This window comes from Pinus tabuliformis, chromosome 5_1 (genome assembly GCF_031772625.1).
Source record: "Pinus tabuliformis cultivar Carrire ecotype Pingquan chromosome 5_1, CPIR1, whole genome shotgun sequence".
NCBI classification, from domain to species: domain Eukaryota; kingdom Viridiplantae; phylum Streptophyta; class Pinopsida; order Pinales; family Pinaceae; genus Pinus; species Pinus tabuliformis.
Window position 1 is genome coordinate 859,193,260 of NC_142305.1, and position 18,319 is coordinate 859,211,578.

At 41.3% G+C, this 18,319-nt stretch overlaps 1 protein-coding gene across 2 annotated transcripts in view; it reads left to right on the forward strand.

Annotated features, from left to right (window-relative positions):
• The window catches only part of LOC149167552 (immunoglobulin), a 316,326-nt gene that overhangs the window by 42,294 nt on the left and 255,713 nt on the right, over window positions 1–18,319 (forward strand). For both annotated transcript variants that reach the window (XM_089433021.1, XM_089433020.1), the window contains exon 4: window positions 5,092–5,169. In XM_089433021.1, coding sequence (XP_089289147.1) covers window positions 5,092–5,169 — 78 coding nt within the window. The remainder of the gene's footprint in view (window positions 1–5,091; window positions 5,170–18,319) is intronic.

Here is an 18,319-nt window from a genome sequence, read left to right on the forward strand (position 1 = left end):
AGTTTGGCCCTAGTTGCCAATTTTAACACTCCCTCTCAACTAGGGAGAAATCCATCCGCTGATCCATATGTCCGACTGTACTATCTCTTCCATCAGTGCCCTGCACTGCTCTGCTCCGCTCTACTCTGCTGAAGCATGAAGAAGAAGAATTGATTGAGAATGTCTCATACCATTCTTTACTGACCCGAAGTGAGTTCCATATGAAGAGAGTGTGTCATACCACTCTTACTGACCCGAAGTCAGTTTCATTGATCCCAGATCAATATCACAATAGTGTGTCTCAAACCACTCATACTGATCCCAGATCAGTTTCATTGATCCCAGATCAATGGAGGTCATCCTAGCATAGGGAGTACGTTAGATACAATGATGCGTCCATCGATAGTACTACTATGGTCCCTAATCCTATTTCCTTGCTCATTGGGCAGATGAGAGGTACTTCCCATGAGTCCCAGATTACATGGGTAGGATGCCTCGACAGGAGAACCATTCATCCTGTCCCTAAGTCGCCTCGGGGTATCACAGGGGAAGGCTGAGCCATTCACCCTGTACACAGCGCACCATTAGGGGAGGGTGAGTTGCCCTATGGTCGCGTGTTGCTCCAGTAAGTACCCCAAGCCCCCCGGAGCTCCCAAAGCTCAATGCATGCAACATGCAGGACCCTTATAAGAAGGTCTCTTAACGACTCCAAGTCGTTCGGGAAAGTCACAAATTTGACCTTTCCCCGGGGCTTAGACAGAATGTCTGCGACCTGTACATCAGTCTCAATGCGATGGAGCCTCCTCGCTCATCGATGTACCATATCCCAGATAAGGTAGTATCTGATGTCTATATGCTGGAGCAATTATAGAATACGGGATTCCTCAATAATCGAATCCCCCCTGGTTGACACAGAAGATCACGGTGGTAACCATCATGTGTACAAACAACTCACTGAAGAGCTCCCGCAACCAGGTAGCTTCACATGAGGTCATACTCGTGGCTATGTATTCAGTCTCAGCGGTGCTCAAAGCAACCGTATTCTGCTTCCTGCTCATCTGGGATATTGAGCAAAACCCAAAGCGAATCAGCACTCAAAAGTGCTCTTGAGATTCTCCACACTACCTGCCTAGTCAGCCTTCGAACAATCACCCAGCTTCATATTTCCAGCAGTGTATCTCAATCCATGAGAGATTGTGCACTGAAGACATCTCAGAAGATTCTTGGCACCAATCCAGTGAGGCTCAACCATATATGAGCTCATCATACTAACTACAAATCATATGTCCAGACGAAAGTTCACCAAGAACATCAACGTGAATGAGTTTATGAAACTCAGAGGCATTTCCCAAATTTGGTCCGGCATCACTACCATATAACTTATGAAAGTTAAGATCCTCGAGGTAGTCACAGGCTTGCAGTTTACTGTTCCACTTCCAGAATCCAACTCCCTCTTACTTATGCAAAAGAGAGGGTTTGCATTTGTCAGAAATAGGTCGTCCTCAAAAGGTGCCGGTATGAGAGGTCTATCATCCACAACCTTTGAGCAATGGTTTGGATCGGCTTCACTCTTAGTGAATCTTAGCTTCATCAGACAACTATCAATCCTCTCATACTATGCCCGGGGTGTTTTGCTTCAAGCCATAGAGGGCTTTCTTCCACCTGCACACATGATATTCCCGATCATGAATCTCAAACCCCTCGGGTTGTTCCAAACCTGTGGACCTGTTACATGAGGGGAATGGTCCCCTTGTAAGATTTTCCTTCGGTACATCTCGGACATGTACCTTCATGCTCTTCTTGAATTCAGGCATCCCTGTCACCATCTGACTCACATCGGGTAGGGCCCCATAATAAGTAGACCTCCAGTGCTATAGATGAGATGTGACAATTGACATGGTCCCCAATGGACCATCCTGCAACTTGATACAGATTTCCAACCCTGAACCCATTAGTAAAAGTATCTTAGAAAATTCTATTTTCAAACATGTACATTTCCATCGATGAATGCCACCCTGAAACCTTTGACTTCCATTGCTGAAATGGACACCAGGTTCTTCTTGCGATCAGGTACATAAAGAGATTCTCGTAAATGAATCGAGTTATCCTCATTCAATTTAGGGGTAACATTCCCTACACCCTTTTCGGGATGGGTGGCATCAGCTCCAAGTATAATCCCACGATTGTTTCCATCTCTACTAAATTAGAGAGATCACCCTTCTATCTAATGAAGTGCCTTGAAGCACTACAATCCATAGGCCAGATTCCCAAAGAATCCGAAGGAGAGAGCCAATACAAGATAATGCTTCTTTATCTTATCAGAAACAACATTCGATTCTTCATACCTGGGGTTCTTTGCTTTCTTGAAGAGTCGGCTGTTTCCTTGATGACTTGTACTACCTGTCATTCCTTCGATCATTGAAGATGTCCCTGGAATTATTGTTATCTTCATCAAGAGATGTGTCCCTCCCATTCAGACACTCCTTCGCATAGTGGCCGAACTTATTACAAACAAGGCATTTGTATTTCTTTCCACCCTTAGATCTGGACTTCCTAATGAAGTGGTCTTTAGGTATGCTAGCAAAAGCTTCCGCTGCGCCATTCTGATAATGCTCTCTGCTTCGACTTCACCCTTGGCGAATTTGAAGAGGGATGAGGAATCCACTGATCCTTTTGTCATTTCCCAACTGTCTTCGGTGATTTTTCTTTCACTCTTGCTTGGGCTTTGTCTTCACCTCTCCTCTGATACCATGTTAATTTTAGGTATGTTCTATGCTTAGAGCAATTTATTTCAATTTTCACAGTTAGCTCAATATCTTTTCCAAATTAGCAATCACATCAACATTAAAGTAAATTGCAGATAGAACATAAACATAGATTGCAGAAGACAAGCCAAGACAAAAGGACACAAGATGTGGCGCTAGCCAGGGACAAACCCCAATGCGGGGAAACCCTTGATCAATTATTCTTATATGTTCTTCAATAGTTCAACAGAGAGAGAGAGAGAGATAGTACATATACAACAGAAGTCAAAACTTTGACTTATTTAAGTAAGAGCATAGATCATCTCTAAGTAGATGATACATGAGGTAGCTGAACATAGTCGAAGACATGCTGCTTCAATTGATTCTCCCAGGTGACCATCACCATGCAACACCTATCATTGTGCTGCTTATCATCATGCTGCACCTCACTGTGCTGCACCATGCTGCACCCATCATCACTATGCTGCATCTCATACAGCTTTACCAATCATGACTGTAACCATCACTGTACTTCATGTACCATTGCTGTCCCATGTGCCATTGCTGCACCATGCTTGTCATTGTTGTCCCATGTGCTTGCTGCACCATGCTTGCCACCACGTGCTTGCTGCACCTTGTTTATCATACAACTGTCCCAATGTGCTTGCAGCATCATGCTTACCATGTTGTCCCATTGTGTTTGCAGCACCATGCTATTGCTGCTGTCCCATTATAACATTGCTGTCCCAATGTGTTTGCAGCACCATGCCATTGCTGCTGTCCCACTGCACCATGCCATTGCTGCTGTCCTATTGTAAGCATTGTTGTGCCTGCACTTCTGGTTAGGGCATGTGCCACTGCCCTTAACCCAACACACAGCAAGACTAGCCCTCTAAATGACTGCGGCCTAGTCAAGGTAGAGTGCTGCCTCCTCATGCTGCTGTTCTGGGCATATGGCAGCCTCTCAAGTCTACACGCAACCCTGTTTTGGAGTGGCTAGGCCTGCGGCCTACCACAGATCTCTGCGGCACCCTAACAGCCCTCCAAAACAGTCAATCCTTACCTCTTGCTGCCCTCAACCAATCCTCAATTCTTCTTTCCTAACTTGGCTTCCATGCAAGTGTGAACAATCCTCAAAATACATCCACTGTACCTTCAGCAACTCGACCTTCAACCACAGATTTCTCCCACGCTGTCCACGCTGTCCCAAAATCTCCTCGGCCTCCTTTACGGCAACTTGGTCCTCCAAAAGACCCATGACTTTGCTGCGGCTAAGACCTATTTGGGCAGCGTATAGGTGTCTGCAATTAGGGCTCTTTCTGTCACTGCGTCTAGGGTTAGATCTCCCCTCTAGGACTGCGGCTAGGGCATCCTCCTTAGGATTGCGTTTTCCTTGCTAGGGCATCATCTCTAGGGCAGCTCCCTTAGTCTCCTTTCCTCCTGCATCTAGGGCTTCATCATCTAGATTTCTCTTGCCGCTAAAACCTAGAACAAGTGGAGAGAAAATCAAGAGTGAAGTGTGTGTGAAATGACTTTCAAGTTATCTCCTTTTATACTAAAACGTTGAGCACATGTGGGGGTTATTTGGTTGCTGGCCGACCTTGATGAATTGTCTTATAACACAAATAAATTCATATCTCCATGAATACTTATCGAAATCGGATGATCTTTAGATCAATCCTACACCTCTCGATGAGAAAGATCCAAGAAAAATATCAGCTGCCATAAATAAGATGACCCACATGGAGTTTGGCCCTAGTTGCTAATTTTAACAATTTGCAACATGAACTATGCCATTGAAAGAACTGATGGTAAGTTATTAAATTATTAATCGTTAGTTTCTTTCTGGTAGGTAGTTACTATTCTAGAATGATTTAAACATTTGGAACATTAAAGGTTTGGATGCTCTCATAAAGCACATTTTTAATTCATAATGAACCAATTCCATGTAACCAGGGAGAGATTATTTTAAGCAAGTGCTTTAGAAGTGTTTATTGGGTTGTGGGTGCAGCTTGGTAGAATTTGTATGTCTGTGTTTAGAGTCTAGACATTGTTTAGGAACACAAACCATGGAGAAAGCATGCTGATGCTATTTGCATTTTCTTTTGAACAGTACATGGTCATGTATCATTGGATTTACTCTTTCTTATTATTTCTTAGAGTTGTTATTGTGTTCTTAAGGTGATTCACCTGTATTATTTCAATAGATGATTAAGCATTAAATATAAAGTGCATCACTTTAGTGTATAGCAAAATTTGTTAAACAACTTAAGTGAAAATATGAAAATTCTGAACTAGCTTTTCAAGTTTATTTTTCGTGATATCTATAGCTGTATATTTTGATATGATCTTTGGTGGATAACCACAGGAGAGCGTGTAATCTTTGATTCAACTCCAACTTCAGTTGTTTCTAACATGACACTTGGTCCAGGATGCACGAAATCATGTATGTTAAGATAATCCTATATCCCATTGTGATTTTATCATCATTATTGTCTATTCTAAGAAAGTGTCATGTTCATTACATGCTTGTATAAAAGTTAAGTATGCTTTCATTTCTTCAATTATCCTTCAGGCGATTCCTAAATTGTTTGTTGCAGTTATTTTCATTAATATTTAACAACTGTCATTTATTCTTTCAATGACACACACACATGATATCTAGTTTTAAAATTTTAATTTTCCTTTTGCTTTATTTTTTCTGTAGTAGCATTTCTTCATCAATCTTGTATTCTATTAATGTTGTATTTACCTAGGAGATGGAAGAGATATTAGTAATGGAAACTTGTATGGTTGTAAAAAAGGAAAAATGTGCAATGATTACTGAATGAAAGTTTAAAAATAGCCTAGCTATTCTGGGCTACTTATTTTTGACACACACACAACAGAAGTGGCAAATCCTTCTTAAATGTTAAATGGAAAAGAAAAGAAATGGAGTTTTTCTTGGAGAACTTTTGTAATATTTATATTGACTCTATCTACTTATTATTTAATTGTATATTAGGGTTAATTTGTAAGCCTTTTTCTCTGTGAAATAAATGATCCTTAAATGGATTGGAAATAAATGTTTTTTAGTCACTTAGAGAAATTGGTGAATGATGCATTATTTCTTACCAATTCCATAAAGTGCCACTTCATCCAAGTGCTAGTTTCATCACTAAAATAACATTCCATAAAACATTTGATGCTTAGGTTTTTTGTTTCTCCATTTTCATTCCTAAAATCAAATTTCAGTGTTTTTGAATTATATATATGTATTATTATTTTTTTTATCCGAGGAAATATCCAGGCAGATCATGTCATGTCCCTTCTCAAACACATTAGTAACAGGGTGCTGCTACACAATTTTGGACATTTCTGACTAAGGAAGAGGACCCCACACTTTTGACTTAGGGACTTAAGGGCCAAATCGACTTTATTTAGCTACTCATGGAATGTGGGGGCCACCCACGTGGGAGTTCGAATTAGCCATTCAATATGCTTGGAGGGAAAATCGAATGGGTAGATGGAGGGGCCCACATTAGGCTAAGGAGGCCCAAGGAGCTATAAGGAGAGATCAGCGCTCATGTTGGTTTTCATATTTGACGTTTGCAAACAACTACTCAACTGTTCACTTTGCTGTTTAGCTGAGTCAACTAGCTGTTTAGCCATGAGTCTCTCAAGCGCGAGATTCATCCTTTACTTCGGGGGACCATCCGTGCCCGCCCTAGGGAGGTTGTTCCACAAGGATTTTCAGGAGTTCTGGGCAGTGACATAGTACCAACAGCCAGCGCAGAGCAAGGAGTGCGTATTTCTAGGCAGTTAGGAAACACGCAGAGGGAGATTGAGGCCAACAAAGATCATATTGCTTGTCGGGGAGTTAGGGAGCCGAGGTAGCAACACTAGACCAACAATCTTGCTGGGTTTTTCAGCCACCTGAGCCAACATTCCAGCAGTCCGAATTGCCGGGCTGAGGGACAGCGCAAAGGCCACTTAGCAGATTTTCGTGGAGCTTGGGAGCGAGTGATTTTGGCCAAGAGCTCATTCGGGAAGTTAGGGGTTGGATAGCAAGGGTGAACTCTGTGTCTAGGTTAAGGAGTCTTGGATCATCTCGTGAAACTATTAAAGGAAGAGTTGTTGAGTGGGTCTTCCCCTAGATAGGAGTTTTTCCCTGGCTGTCCGCCTATATCTGGTGTCTATATTGAAAAATGAAATTAACTCAGACAAATATATAAAGCACACATAATAACCAGACGCAAAATATTGGCGGAAAAGGCTTCAGCCTCATGGCTTCCTCATGTATTCTCTCTCATTCTCATTAAAAAGAATTGAATATAGTGTTACAAGTAAATAGATGAGAGACAATGTTCTCAAGATAGTGCATGCTATCTTAGACACCTTTGGTTGAGATAATTTCTCCTTTGGTTGATAATTTCTCACCAGACACACACCAATATAGGAGTTACCTAAACTAACTCCTATCTTAGACGAACAACCCAAGAGTTAGGCACAAATTCCTAACTTCTAATATTTAATTAATTAATTTATTTTTGGATTTATTATTGTTTTGTGAGAGAGGCTAACATTCCCCCCCTCAATGATAAATCCAAAATAAGAACGAGGAACCATCTTCCAAGTTCTCATGTTGATCCTCAAAAACATTGCCTGAAAAAACCGCCAAATTTGGATGCTGAAGAAATTGCAATATGAAGAGACTGAGTCAGCTGCATGACTGATTTATCTCTGAATGACACTTGACAACTCCATCATATGCCAAGCCGCAAAAGGATCCAACTATCCTTTGCTTGAAAACAACATCTGGTGTCCACTGACACAATTTGATGAACGACCACTGGCGTATTTTATGATGATGATCGCCCACTGGCTGAAGATGTCGAAAAACAACTCAATGTTGCTTTTGTTATGATGAACGCTGCTCACTGCTGCTTTGGCTGTCGATCGCCCACTGGCGAATTTGCTGATGCTCACTGCTGATGAAAAATGTCCACTGGCTGATGAAGATGCCACTGGCTGCTTCACTAATGTTGTCGAGACTTTTAGTCTGACAACCACTTGTCAATTTCATTGACATTTTCCCCCTTCCGTCAGCTGAATGGAGAGACAATCTTCTTCAAATTATATCTGAATTCTGAACTCCCCGCCTTCAGGTGTAGGAGAGTCTCACTGTTGTACTCCCTCATTCAACAGCATGAGAGTACCATCATCATTTCATTGTTGGCTGCACTATGTGTGATTGTAGTTGGTTGTAGAACTGAGACAATCTTTTGACTGTGGATGACCATTCCCAAGGATCGATCCATTCATAATGTATCTTCAATCTGGCTGATTTTTGTTGGTTGCGACATTTTTCTGAGGAATGATTCTGCTTGCCACAATGGTGACAAGGATGGAGATCAAAACACTGATCTTCCATATGACCGGTTCTTTGACAATGAGAACATTTTGGTTGGACTTCAACTTCAGGTTGCGTGCAATTCTATTTGTCTGCAACTTTCTCAGAACCTGCTGAGGGTAGTTGTGCAATAAATCCTGCACTGACGAACTTAATTGGCTTGGAATAGTCTGGGATATGTAAGTTGGTGTCATCAGAGACATATCCTAAGCCTCGTCGATTCTTGTTATTTTGAATTTCTTCCCAGGGCTTGATGATGGGTTTGGAAGAAATTTGAACTGGAACAACTTCGACACTTGAAGCTGTTGGGATGAATGACTTATCATCTGGATGGTTCAAAGACTTGAAAGTATCACTCTTTTCTTGCAGTTCATTCCTTTGAAGTTGCAACTCGAGTTGAAGAAACTCAATGGTTTCATGTGCACCATGTCTTCATCACTAGAGATGATCAAACTGTGAAGAATGTTTAACAACTGAATATGTTGCACCATTTGAACTTGCTCACTTGAAATCAGGCTCTCTTGTCGTAGATGTCGTGCTTTGAACTGTTTCACTTGATTTTGTTACTTGCATGACAGGCTCGCTTGCTATGGGACTTGAATGGTATGCTCGCTTGATTTGTTGCTTATTGCACTTGTTGGGAACACTTGCTAGAGTTGTAGAACTTTCTTGCTTAAACTCTGGAATTCATGCTCGCTTGATGTCAATCTCAACTTGCTTGATTAGTGTTAGAGTTGAACTTGTTTGGTTGCTTTGATGGTTGCTGCAATGAACTTCACTTTGGCTCGCTTGAAGGTTTGAACTTTGTACTGTTTTGACGCAAATTGCTTGAATGAATACTCACGCTCGCTTGCTTAAAGGAAGGGTGTCGAACACTGTCGAAAAAGCACCCAAAAAAGCTTACAATGATTTTAATGACTCACTACAATGAATTCAATTTGACTCAATTCAAGACTTGGGTGTCGGTTTCCACTGAGAATGCACCTTACAATTCAATGTAATTTGAGTTTGATTACAAGTTCAATAATGTTGATGTAGATTGTGCTCTGAAACGTTGAAGTTTACAGATTCATTAACTTGATTGTAGTGATGTAGACTTTGCTTTGAAATGCTGGAGTTTGCAGATTCATGAACTTGATTGTATTGAGTGAATTTGTATGTTGAGCTAGAATGCTGATGTTGAAAACTTTGATTATTTGTTGTAGTGACGCAAATGCATGTGTTGAGCTTAATTATCCTTCCTTGCAGCTATTTCGTTACAGGTGTTGTGCTTGCTAGCATTGTATTTAGTGTGTGCATGAAATGAGATCATTTACGTGTCAAAACTAGACACAAATCATAAGCAACAACAAGAAGCCATAAAAACACTCGCTATCACAAATACACATGGTGTACCTAAGATCCCCTTATTCAATTTCGGGCGGATCTAGGACACATCAACACCACAAATAATATGTCTTTATTAAGTATTAAGGTCATCAATCTTTCATCTTTTACAACATTGCCACTGAATCTTTCGCAAACAATGAGAATCTGACGCTTGCAAATTTTGGAAGCAAATGCGTTCAAAGAAATGCCTGCACTGATTCAATCTCTCTCAAAGTCAAAGATTACTTTGGATTACAGTAATGATTCTCACTCAAACCAATAGTCCTTGTCTCTCCAAAATGTAGAAAGTTACTTCTTACTTCTCATTCCCAAAAACTAACTTATCTCTCCAAAATATTACAAAATATACTCCTTTTTAAAGTTCCAAAAAAAACAATTTAATGAATTTTATGGTCACTTTATCAAAACTGAATTATAGTTGTATTCGTTTAAACTTTACATTTATCCATGTAATTTTTCATTGAAATCACTTTTAAAAAAATGGTTGGCACGTTTTGATATTTATATTATAAAGCCATATCTTTATGAAAATGGTTTTTTGGAGAAGTAAATTAACACAACTTGCCTGGAAATCGTTGGTTCTTAGACAATTTTCTCTAGCAAATGCTGTCAGCTCCTTGTGGCAAACGTTGATTCTTCAACGCAGTTTTCTTCATTGTAATGGCTTTCTCTGGAAAGAAACTTTCTCTTTTGTAATGCCTTTGTCCTTAACTTTTCTCCTCAATGTTGGGAGTGTAACAACCATAATAAGTTTGTAATGGCTGAGAGGTACATTGTTTATGCTATTTATTTACTGTGCTTCAGTGCTTTAGAAGCTTCGGGGCTTCGGTGGGCTTCTTGTTCACAGGTTTTGGGTGTCACTTGGTCACTTTTATGCGGTAAAGTAAGTAGCCAAGTATCGGAAGGGCTCGGTGGTGGGTGATTGGGAATATAATGCACCAGTCTCAGCGGCAGAGAAAGCATCCATTGATTCTGGGTACAATAATAGCAGAAGTACTTGAGCTGGTCGAGTGTGTAGAGCCTGAGGGTATGTGTGAGCAGGAGAAGAGCCAGTTGAGGTCAGGGTCGAGGGGTCAGCGAGAAAGGCTAAGTATTTCAGCGATGAGAGCAAGCAACACTTAATTTCAATATTAAAGAAAAAATGATGCTAACAATGACTCAAACTAAAAGCATAAAACTCAATTGGTGATCCAATGCACTTCTGAAACGTTGATTTATTCACAGTTCCTTCAACAAGCCAAAATGTGAGAGCTTGCATCACACTGTCCAAAGTCCCACATTGCAAGCTGAAATGGCAAACCCTGAGCAGCTTCTTGTCCACCATCTTCTGATTGCACAGAAATGGAAGCATCACGATCTTGTTCCCATACTAAACTGTGCTTGCAAGATTGTGTTGAGCACAAATTTACTCTTCCTTCCTATCCTCACCCAAAGAGGACTGGTCTGTTGCTTGACCCTCCAGAGGTAGCACGCTGGCTACAAAGACATAGTAGTTAAGTCGTTTATACATACTATAAACGCCTTTCAAAATTGTGTGATAAAAAAATGAAAGAATCCTCTTTGGATTTTCTATGTCCGCTTCAACCTCATCGCTGGCCAACTGCTGCGATTTGGTTCTACCCTAGCTCCTCTTGCAGAAACTGCGAAACTGATATCTTGACACAGGCTTATTTGGCACCTCGCAGCAGCAACCAATTTCTTCATGAGCTCACACCAGTCGACACCAATGCTCCCACCGTGAATTGAAACCAAATCTCATGCACAGGTAGTAATCGTCTATGCTCCGATACCACATATTGAAAAACGAAATTAACTCAGACAAATATATAAAGCACACATAATAACCAGACACAAAATATTGGGGGAAAAGGCTTCAGCCTCATGGCTTCCTCATGTATTCTCTCTCATTCTCATTAAAAAGAATTGAATATAGTGTTACAAATAAATAGATGAGAGACAATGTTCTCAAGATAGTGCGTGCTATCTTAGACACCTTTGGTTGAGATAATTTCTCCTTTGGTTGAGATAATTTCTCACCAGACACACACCAATATAGGAGTTACCTAAACTAACTCCTATCTTAGAGGAACAACCCAAGAGTTAGGCACAAATTCCTAACTTCTAATATTTAATTAATTAATTTATTTTTGGATTTATTATTGTTTTGTGAGAGAGGCTAACAGTCTATGATCTTTGTGTTATGATTTTGGTAATTGCTTGATGAACTAAGATAAAAGAGGAACACAAGAAAGTTAATAAGAACATAAGAATATCACAAGTAATTATCAACATAAACAAAACCTTTCTGCCTTTTTGATTTTCTAACAATCTTCACATCCATCTCATGAAGGGTCCATCCTTGACTTGCAGCAAAGGCAACTATCGAACAAATGGTTGTATATCGAACCACATGTGCAAATATATCATCATAATCTTCTCCCTCTTTCTGGGAGAATCCTCGAGCCACAAACTTTGCCTTGTATTTTTCAATGCTACCATCAACTCCATTCTTGATCTTGAATAGCCACTTTGAAGTCACCACGGGTTTTCCCTTTGGTCTCGGCACAAAATACGTCATTCTTCATGATTAATTCATATTCTTCGGCCATAACATCTTTTCAAACTCGTTCTTTTAAGACTTCTTCGAATGTGGGAGGTTCGACTTGAATCATAGTGCTCATGGCTGCAACATAGCCGTGGTACTTGCAAGGCTTCTTACTTTCTCTCAATGATCTTCGAATGGGAACACGTCTCTTGTCATCCTGTAAAGTATCACGAAGCCAAAGTGGCCTCTTCCTGGTGGGAGGATCACATGGAGGAGGAACTAAGCGATCCATGGGCTTCATGGGATCATCAATAATATTTGTCTTAGATTTGGGCACGGAAGGACCATCTAAAATATCCATATCATCATTCTTCTCAGGAGGAGGAGGCGGAGGAAAGTCCCTTGCTTTTCCAAGGGTGGCATCTTCATCGAATGTAACATCCCTGCTAATTTCAACCTTCCTTTGACCAAGAATATATATTCTAAATGCTTTAGAATTTTTATAATATCTAACAAACATACCTTTTCTTCCTGAGGCTTCCAACTTGTTTCTTTTGTCCTTTGGCACATGAAAATATACGGGGCAGCCAAAGATACGAAGATGGCCAACATTGGGCTTGACACCTGTGAACACTTCTTCGAGGGTCTTGTTGTCCAATGCTTGATGAGGTACCTTGTTTTGGACATATACGATGACATTTATTGCTTCTACCCAAAGGAACTTCAACAACTTTTGATCATGGAGCATGGCATGAGAAACTTCTATAATGAACCTGTTCTTTCTTTCAGCCACTCCATTTTGTTCGAGAGTATAGGGCACAATTGTCTCTTTCTTGATAACTTCCTTCTTGCAAAAATCAATGAACTCCTTTGATATGTACTCTCCACCATTGTTAGATTTGAATAGTTTGATTTTCTTCCTTGTTTGATTTTCGATCAAAGCTTTGAACTCCTTGAACATTTCGAAGGCTTCATCCTTGTGCTTCAAGTAATATATCCATGTCTTTCTTGAGAAGTCATCAATGAAGGTGATATAGTAGAGATGGCCACCAATAGAATGCACGGGAATTGGACCACATATATCAGAATGAATGAGATGGAAGATGTTATTTGTCTTGTTCTCGCTAGAGGGGAATGCTCCGCTTGTCTTCTTTCCACTGGCACAACCTGGACATACTCCATCATGATGGGCTTGAACCCTGGGAATCCCTAAGACGAATTTCTTGAATTTTAGAAGAACAACATAATGTAGATGGGCCAATCTTCAATGCCATAGCTTACTTAGATGATTAATATCATGGACCAATGCTAGAAGAGGTCTTTCGTAACCCTGTAGAGTCCTTCATATCTTGATCCCAATGTGAATGCATTTCTCATAGGTGATCCAACAAGCCAAGTAAGAACCTTTCCCTTGATGAAGGCAACCCTCATCCCTTTGTCTTCCAAAGCAGATATTGATACCAAATTCTTCTTCAATCTCAACACATACATCACATCATGGAGCAAAATAGATTCCCCAGAATTCAAATGAAATTTGATAGACCCAAAACCTTTAATGGGATGAGTGGAGTTGTCTCCAAGAATAATTTTCAAATTTGACTCCCTCTCTACCAAATTAGAGAGAACTTCCTTATAACCAGAGAAGTGATGAGTGGCCCCACTATCAACCAACCAACTATCCCACGAATCCGAAGGAGATGAACTAGTAAGGGCAAAAATAAGAATATATTTAGATTGATTTGCAACATTACTTTCATACCTGGAGAATCTTGACTTCTTTTGTGGACGACGATCTTCTTCATGATCACTTGGAGCATCTCTTCTTCTTCTTTCATCTCTTCCATTGTGATCATTCCTTCGGTCATCTCTTCTTCTTTGATCATTGAACCTGTTGTTGTTGCTTCTAGTATTGTAGTGTGGTCCATTGTTCTTCTCGGGGCAATCTCGAGCATAGTGGCCTTTCTTATGACAATTGTAGCATTCAATGTGCAATAATTCCTTCCTTCTATTTGAATTTCGAGGAGGAGGCTTTCTTGAATTTGATGGACCTCCTTTTCCTTTCTTCTTCTTCTTGTCATGAGTGATGAATGCAACGGACTCTCCTTCTTCATGCTTTTGAATCCTTCCTCTTGATATCATCCTTGATTCTTCTTGAGTGAGCTTTCCAACAATTTCATCAAATGATGGGAGGACATTGTTGTTGCTTATAGTAGTAATAAAGGTTTCCCAAATAGGAGGGAGACCTCTTAGAGTCACAATCACCAATTCCCTGTCAGGCACAAATTCCCCAACTCTTTGCAATTGATCTCTAAGACGAGATATCCTCATTATGTAGGATTGCACAGACTCTCCTTTGTTCATCTTTTTGTGTCTTTGAGTTGATCTTCAAGGAGATGATTGTGAAAATTCCAATATGGAATCCCATTGCAACAACTAGTATTATTTATTCTAATTGATAAATTAATTATTCAGTTTATTGCTACGAACACATTGCAACCTTCACAAATAAAACTGTGGAAAATAAATAGTGTTGGAAATCGAGAAATGCTAGCACACACATAAAATATGAGACAATTATTTTTGGACAAATGTCCCAAGAAAAACCCAACTTTGGAAAAACGGTGCAATAGTGAGGGTTTTTATTATTATGCAACAGTGAAAATCTGAGTACAATCTGGATGCTTGAAATTGGCAATCCACAGCGAGAAAATCTAGGCAAAATTATTGAAGGAAATTACCCTTCCTCCACAAGCAATCTTGACACGACTTGCCTACAGAGAACTCGACCTCCTAAAGCCTTTGTGCTGCAATGTGTAGTCTCTATGACATCAAGCCTCTGATTGGTCTCTGATGAAGTTGTTTTGCCTCCTGCTGCTGAGGAAATCGTCTCTTCGGCCTATGGAACCTTTGCCCTACCACTGGAAATGAGAATGAATTTTCTCCTCAACAAATTGAACTGCCCTCTCCGAATCAACTGTGTAGTCCTCTACGCTGCCTCATTGGGAAAACTTGGCCCTCTTGCCGTTGACTCTTCAAATCTGGAAAACTTCCTCCGGACTCACTACCCCTGCCCCTCATTGCTTCGATCTCTGGCTCTCTAACAATTGACTGCTGCTACTCTGGAAATTGATCTGCCAAGGAAATCAAATTTCTGGTGATCTCTGGTGTATTCTCCATCACCACATTAATCTCTTATAATCCACTGTTGGAGTACCAACGATCAATATTAAAACTTAATCAATGGCTAGGATCATCTCTAGATCTATCTATGTAAGTTTCTAGATGATTCTCACCTTATCTCAATTAATACTAATTAATTAACCATATTCTCTAAGTTTAGATTGAGGAAATATTTAATAATCTAATTGAGACACTTCTAGGTGGTATTTCCAAAAATGATTTCTGGGTTTTGGAGATCTCATGTATTCTAGCCTCTCCACGAAATTTCGTGGTCAGAACACATCTGATGCTACAAAAACTAACACTCCCTCTTAGCGAGGAATGTGTTCTAGTGCTACACACCCTGCCACAACACTCTATCTTTGTATCACCTCTGTCATGTTGTTGGTGTTTGACAAGAAACTCTACTGGAAATAACTGCGCTACTCCCTCAGTCACAGTGTTGCTCCCTCAGTCACAGTGTTGCTTTAGTCACAATGCTGTTTCCTCAGTCACAATGCTGTTTCCTCAGTCACTGCACTGTTCCCTTAGTCACTGCGCTATTCCCTTAGTCACCGTCCATCAACTAGTACACAACTCTGATATACGCTGCATCCGTGCTGCTGCTGACACTGCCATATTGCTGCCAACACTACATTTGCACTACAATTCCCTCTCATTTGTTGCTGCTGCAACTGCAACATCTGCAACTAAAAATCATCCAAAATACTGAATCAACTGTGTTCAGTATGATGCATCTGTCTCCTGAGTGTCTCGCTGCTACTAGCCTCTGCACAGACACTGAAGAATCTGCGTCGCTGTTGACTCTGCACTGTTGCCAACTCTGCACTGCGCTCCCAACATCTGACTGCTATTAGTCTCTGCAATTGTCACTCGGTCTCTGACTGCATCAACTGCCACTGACCCATCCTCTACTGAATACCGTGGGTACCCGTAGCTGGGTAAAGATTCATGAGGTGGACTCCTCAAGGACCTTGCCCAATCTCTATAGCTCTCTAGGACTACAATACCAAATATCCACACCTCACTCCTGCAGGTATATCTGCGAACATCGCGAAGTCTTCCTCCAACTTGGAGGATAGCCTGTCGATCTCTGCTGAAGCTACCTGCTGGTCCTGTTTCTCCTCCTTGTCCTTCTTCTTGAGAGGACACTGGGTATTGTAGTGGCCAAACTCGCCACACCTGAAGCACTTGACGTTAGACAAGTCCTTCTTCTTCTTTCTCTGCTACCCCTGTCCCTGACTGGGACCCTTTGATGCGAGGGCTACATTCTCCTCCTTTACCATCTTCGACCCGCCACTGCTGCTGTCACTGATGGAGCTCTTTAACAGAGCTTGTCTCAACTCCTCCTGTTGTCAATCGGCCCACATCCTGTCCCATTCTGGTAGCCTATCTCTACCCAATATGCTTTGGACAAAGACCTGCCAATCCTCTGCGACACTGTTGAGTGCCAATCACACTAGCTCCGTGGGTTGAGGCGCTGCCCCAATAGCTAACCACTGGTCTTGGACCTCCTGAATCCTGGTAAGGAAGGGATATATGCCTTCCCCCTTTTGCATCCGAGTGCATCTCAGCTTCTCCTTAATAAACATCTTCCGCTATTTGGAAGTTCCTTGGTATAACATGGAGAGAGCATCCCACATCTGTTTGGCAGTATCTTTGCCAACTATATGTGAGACTATATGATCCCTGACTCCATCTAGGATCAACCGCTTTGCTCGCGCCATCTCCTTCTTGTATTCTTTCTGCTGATTTGCATCCTGGGGAACTGCCACTGCATTATCAATGTAGGCTTTCAGGCCATATTCATCTAGAAGGAAGGACATCCTAACTTTCCAGATGACATATTTGGAAGCTCCATCCAACCTATCTCGATCTCTAAGCCTTGCAGCCATCTCTAAAAATGTCGAAACTCCCTCTTTCCCTGTGCTTGACTGCTACTCTGTTACTTGCACTCCCTTCTGGAATGCGTGGCTCTGTTAGCTGCTACTGCCAATCTGCAATTGGAAATTCAAACTTTCAAGACTTGAAGTTCCTTGAGGAAAAATTTCCCTCTTCTGTGTGCTTTTCTCTTTTCCACTCGACGTTGGTTTTGTGCTAGCGAACTATTGCAAAACCCTTCGCGTCAGCCAGAAATCTGCCCAACAAAAAATCTGAGCTGCTTCCTCTGCCTCTTGAATCACTCGATTTGGAAAATCGATTTTTTCTGTCTCTCTGCTATGAAAAATCTAACTTCCTCAAGTAACTGTGCTTGCTTGGCAAAGGACTGCGCTGCTCTTGGGAATTTCGACCTGCTTCTCCTACTAAACAACGAAATTCCTTCTTCCGCCTCTGAGCTCCCGGCTGATCCACTGCGCTCTGACACCATGTGAAAATTCCAATATGGAATCCTATTGCAGCAATTGGTATTATTTCTTCTAACTGATAAATTAATTATGCAACATTGAAAATTTGAGTACAATCTGGATGCCTGAAATTGGCAATTCACAGCAAGGAAATCTGGGCAAAATTATTGAAGGAAATTACGCTTCCTCCACAAGCAATCCTGACACGACCTGCCTACAGAGAACTTGGCCTCTTGAAGCCTCTGTGTTGCACTGCGCAGTCTCTATGACGTCAAGCCTCTGACTGGTCTCTGATGAAGTTGTTCTACCTCATGCTGCTGAGGAAATCATCTCTCCAACCCTCTGGACCCTCTGCCCGACCATTGGAGCTGAGAACGGATTTTCTCCTCAACAAATCAAACTACCCTCTTCGAAGAAACTACGTTGTCCTCTGCGTTGACTCATTGGGAAAACTTGGCCCTCGTGCTACTGCCTCTTCGGATCTGGAAAACTTCCTCCGGACTCACTGTCCCTTACCCTCACTCACTACTTCGATCTCTGGCTCTTCGACAACTGACTACTGCTACTATGGAAATCGAATTTTTGGTGATTTTTGGTGTATGCAAAATCACCACATCGACCTCTTCTTATCAATGTTTTAAAACTCCGACTCCGACTCCGACTCGACCGAGGATCGACTCCGACTCTGACTCTGACTCGGTATCGACTCGGTCGGCTCGATTTCAATGACTCGGTCGTTGTAAAA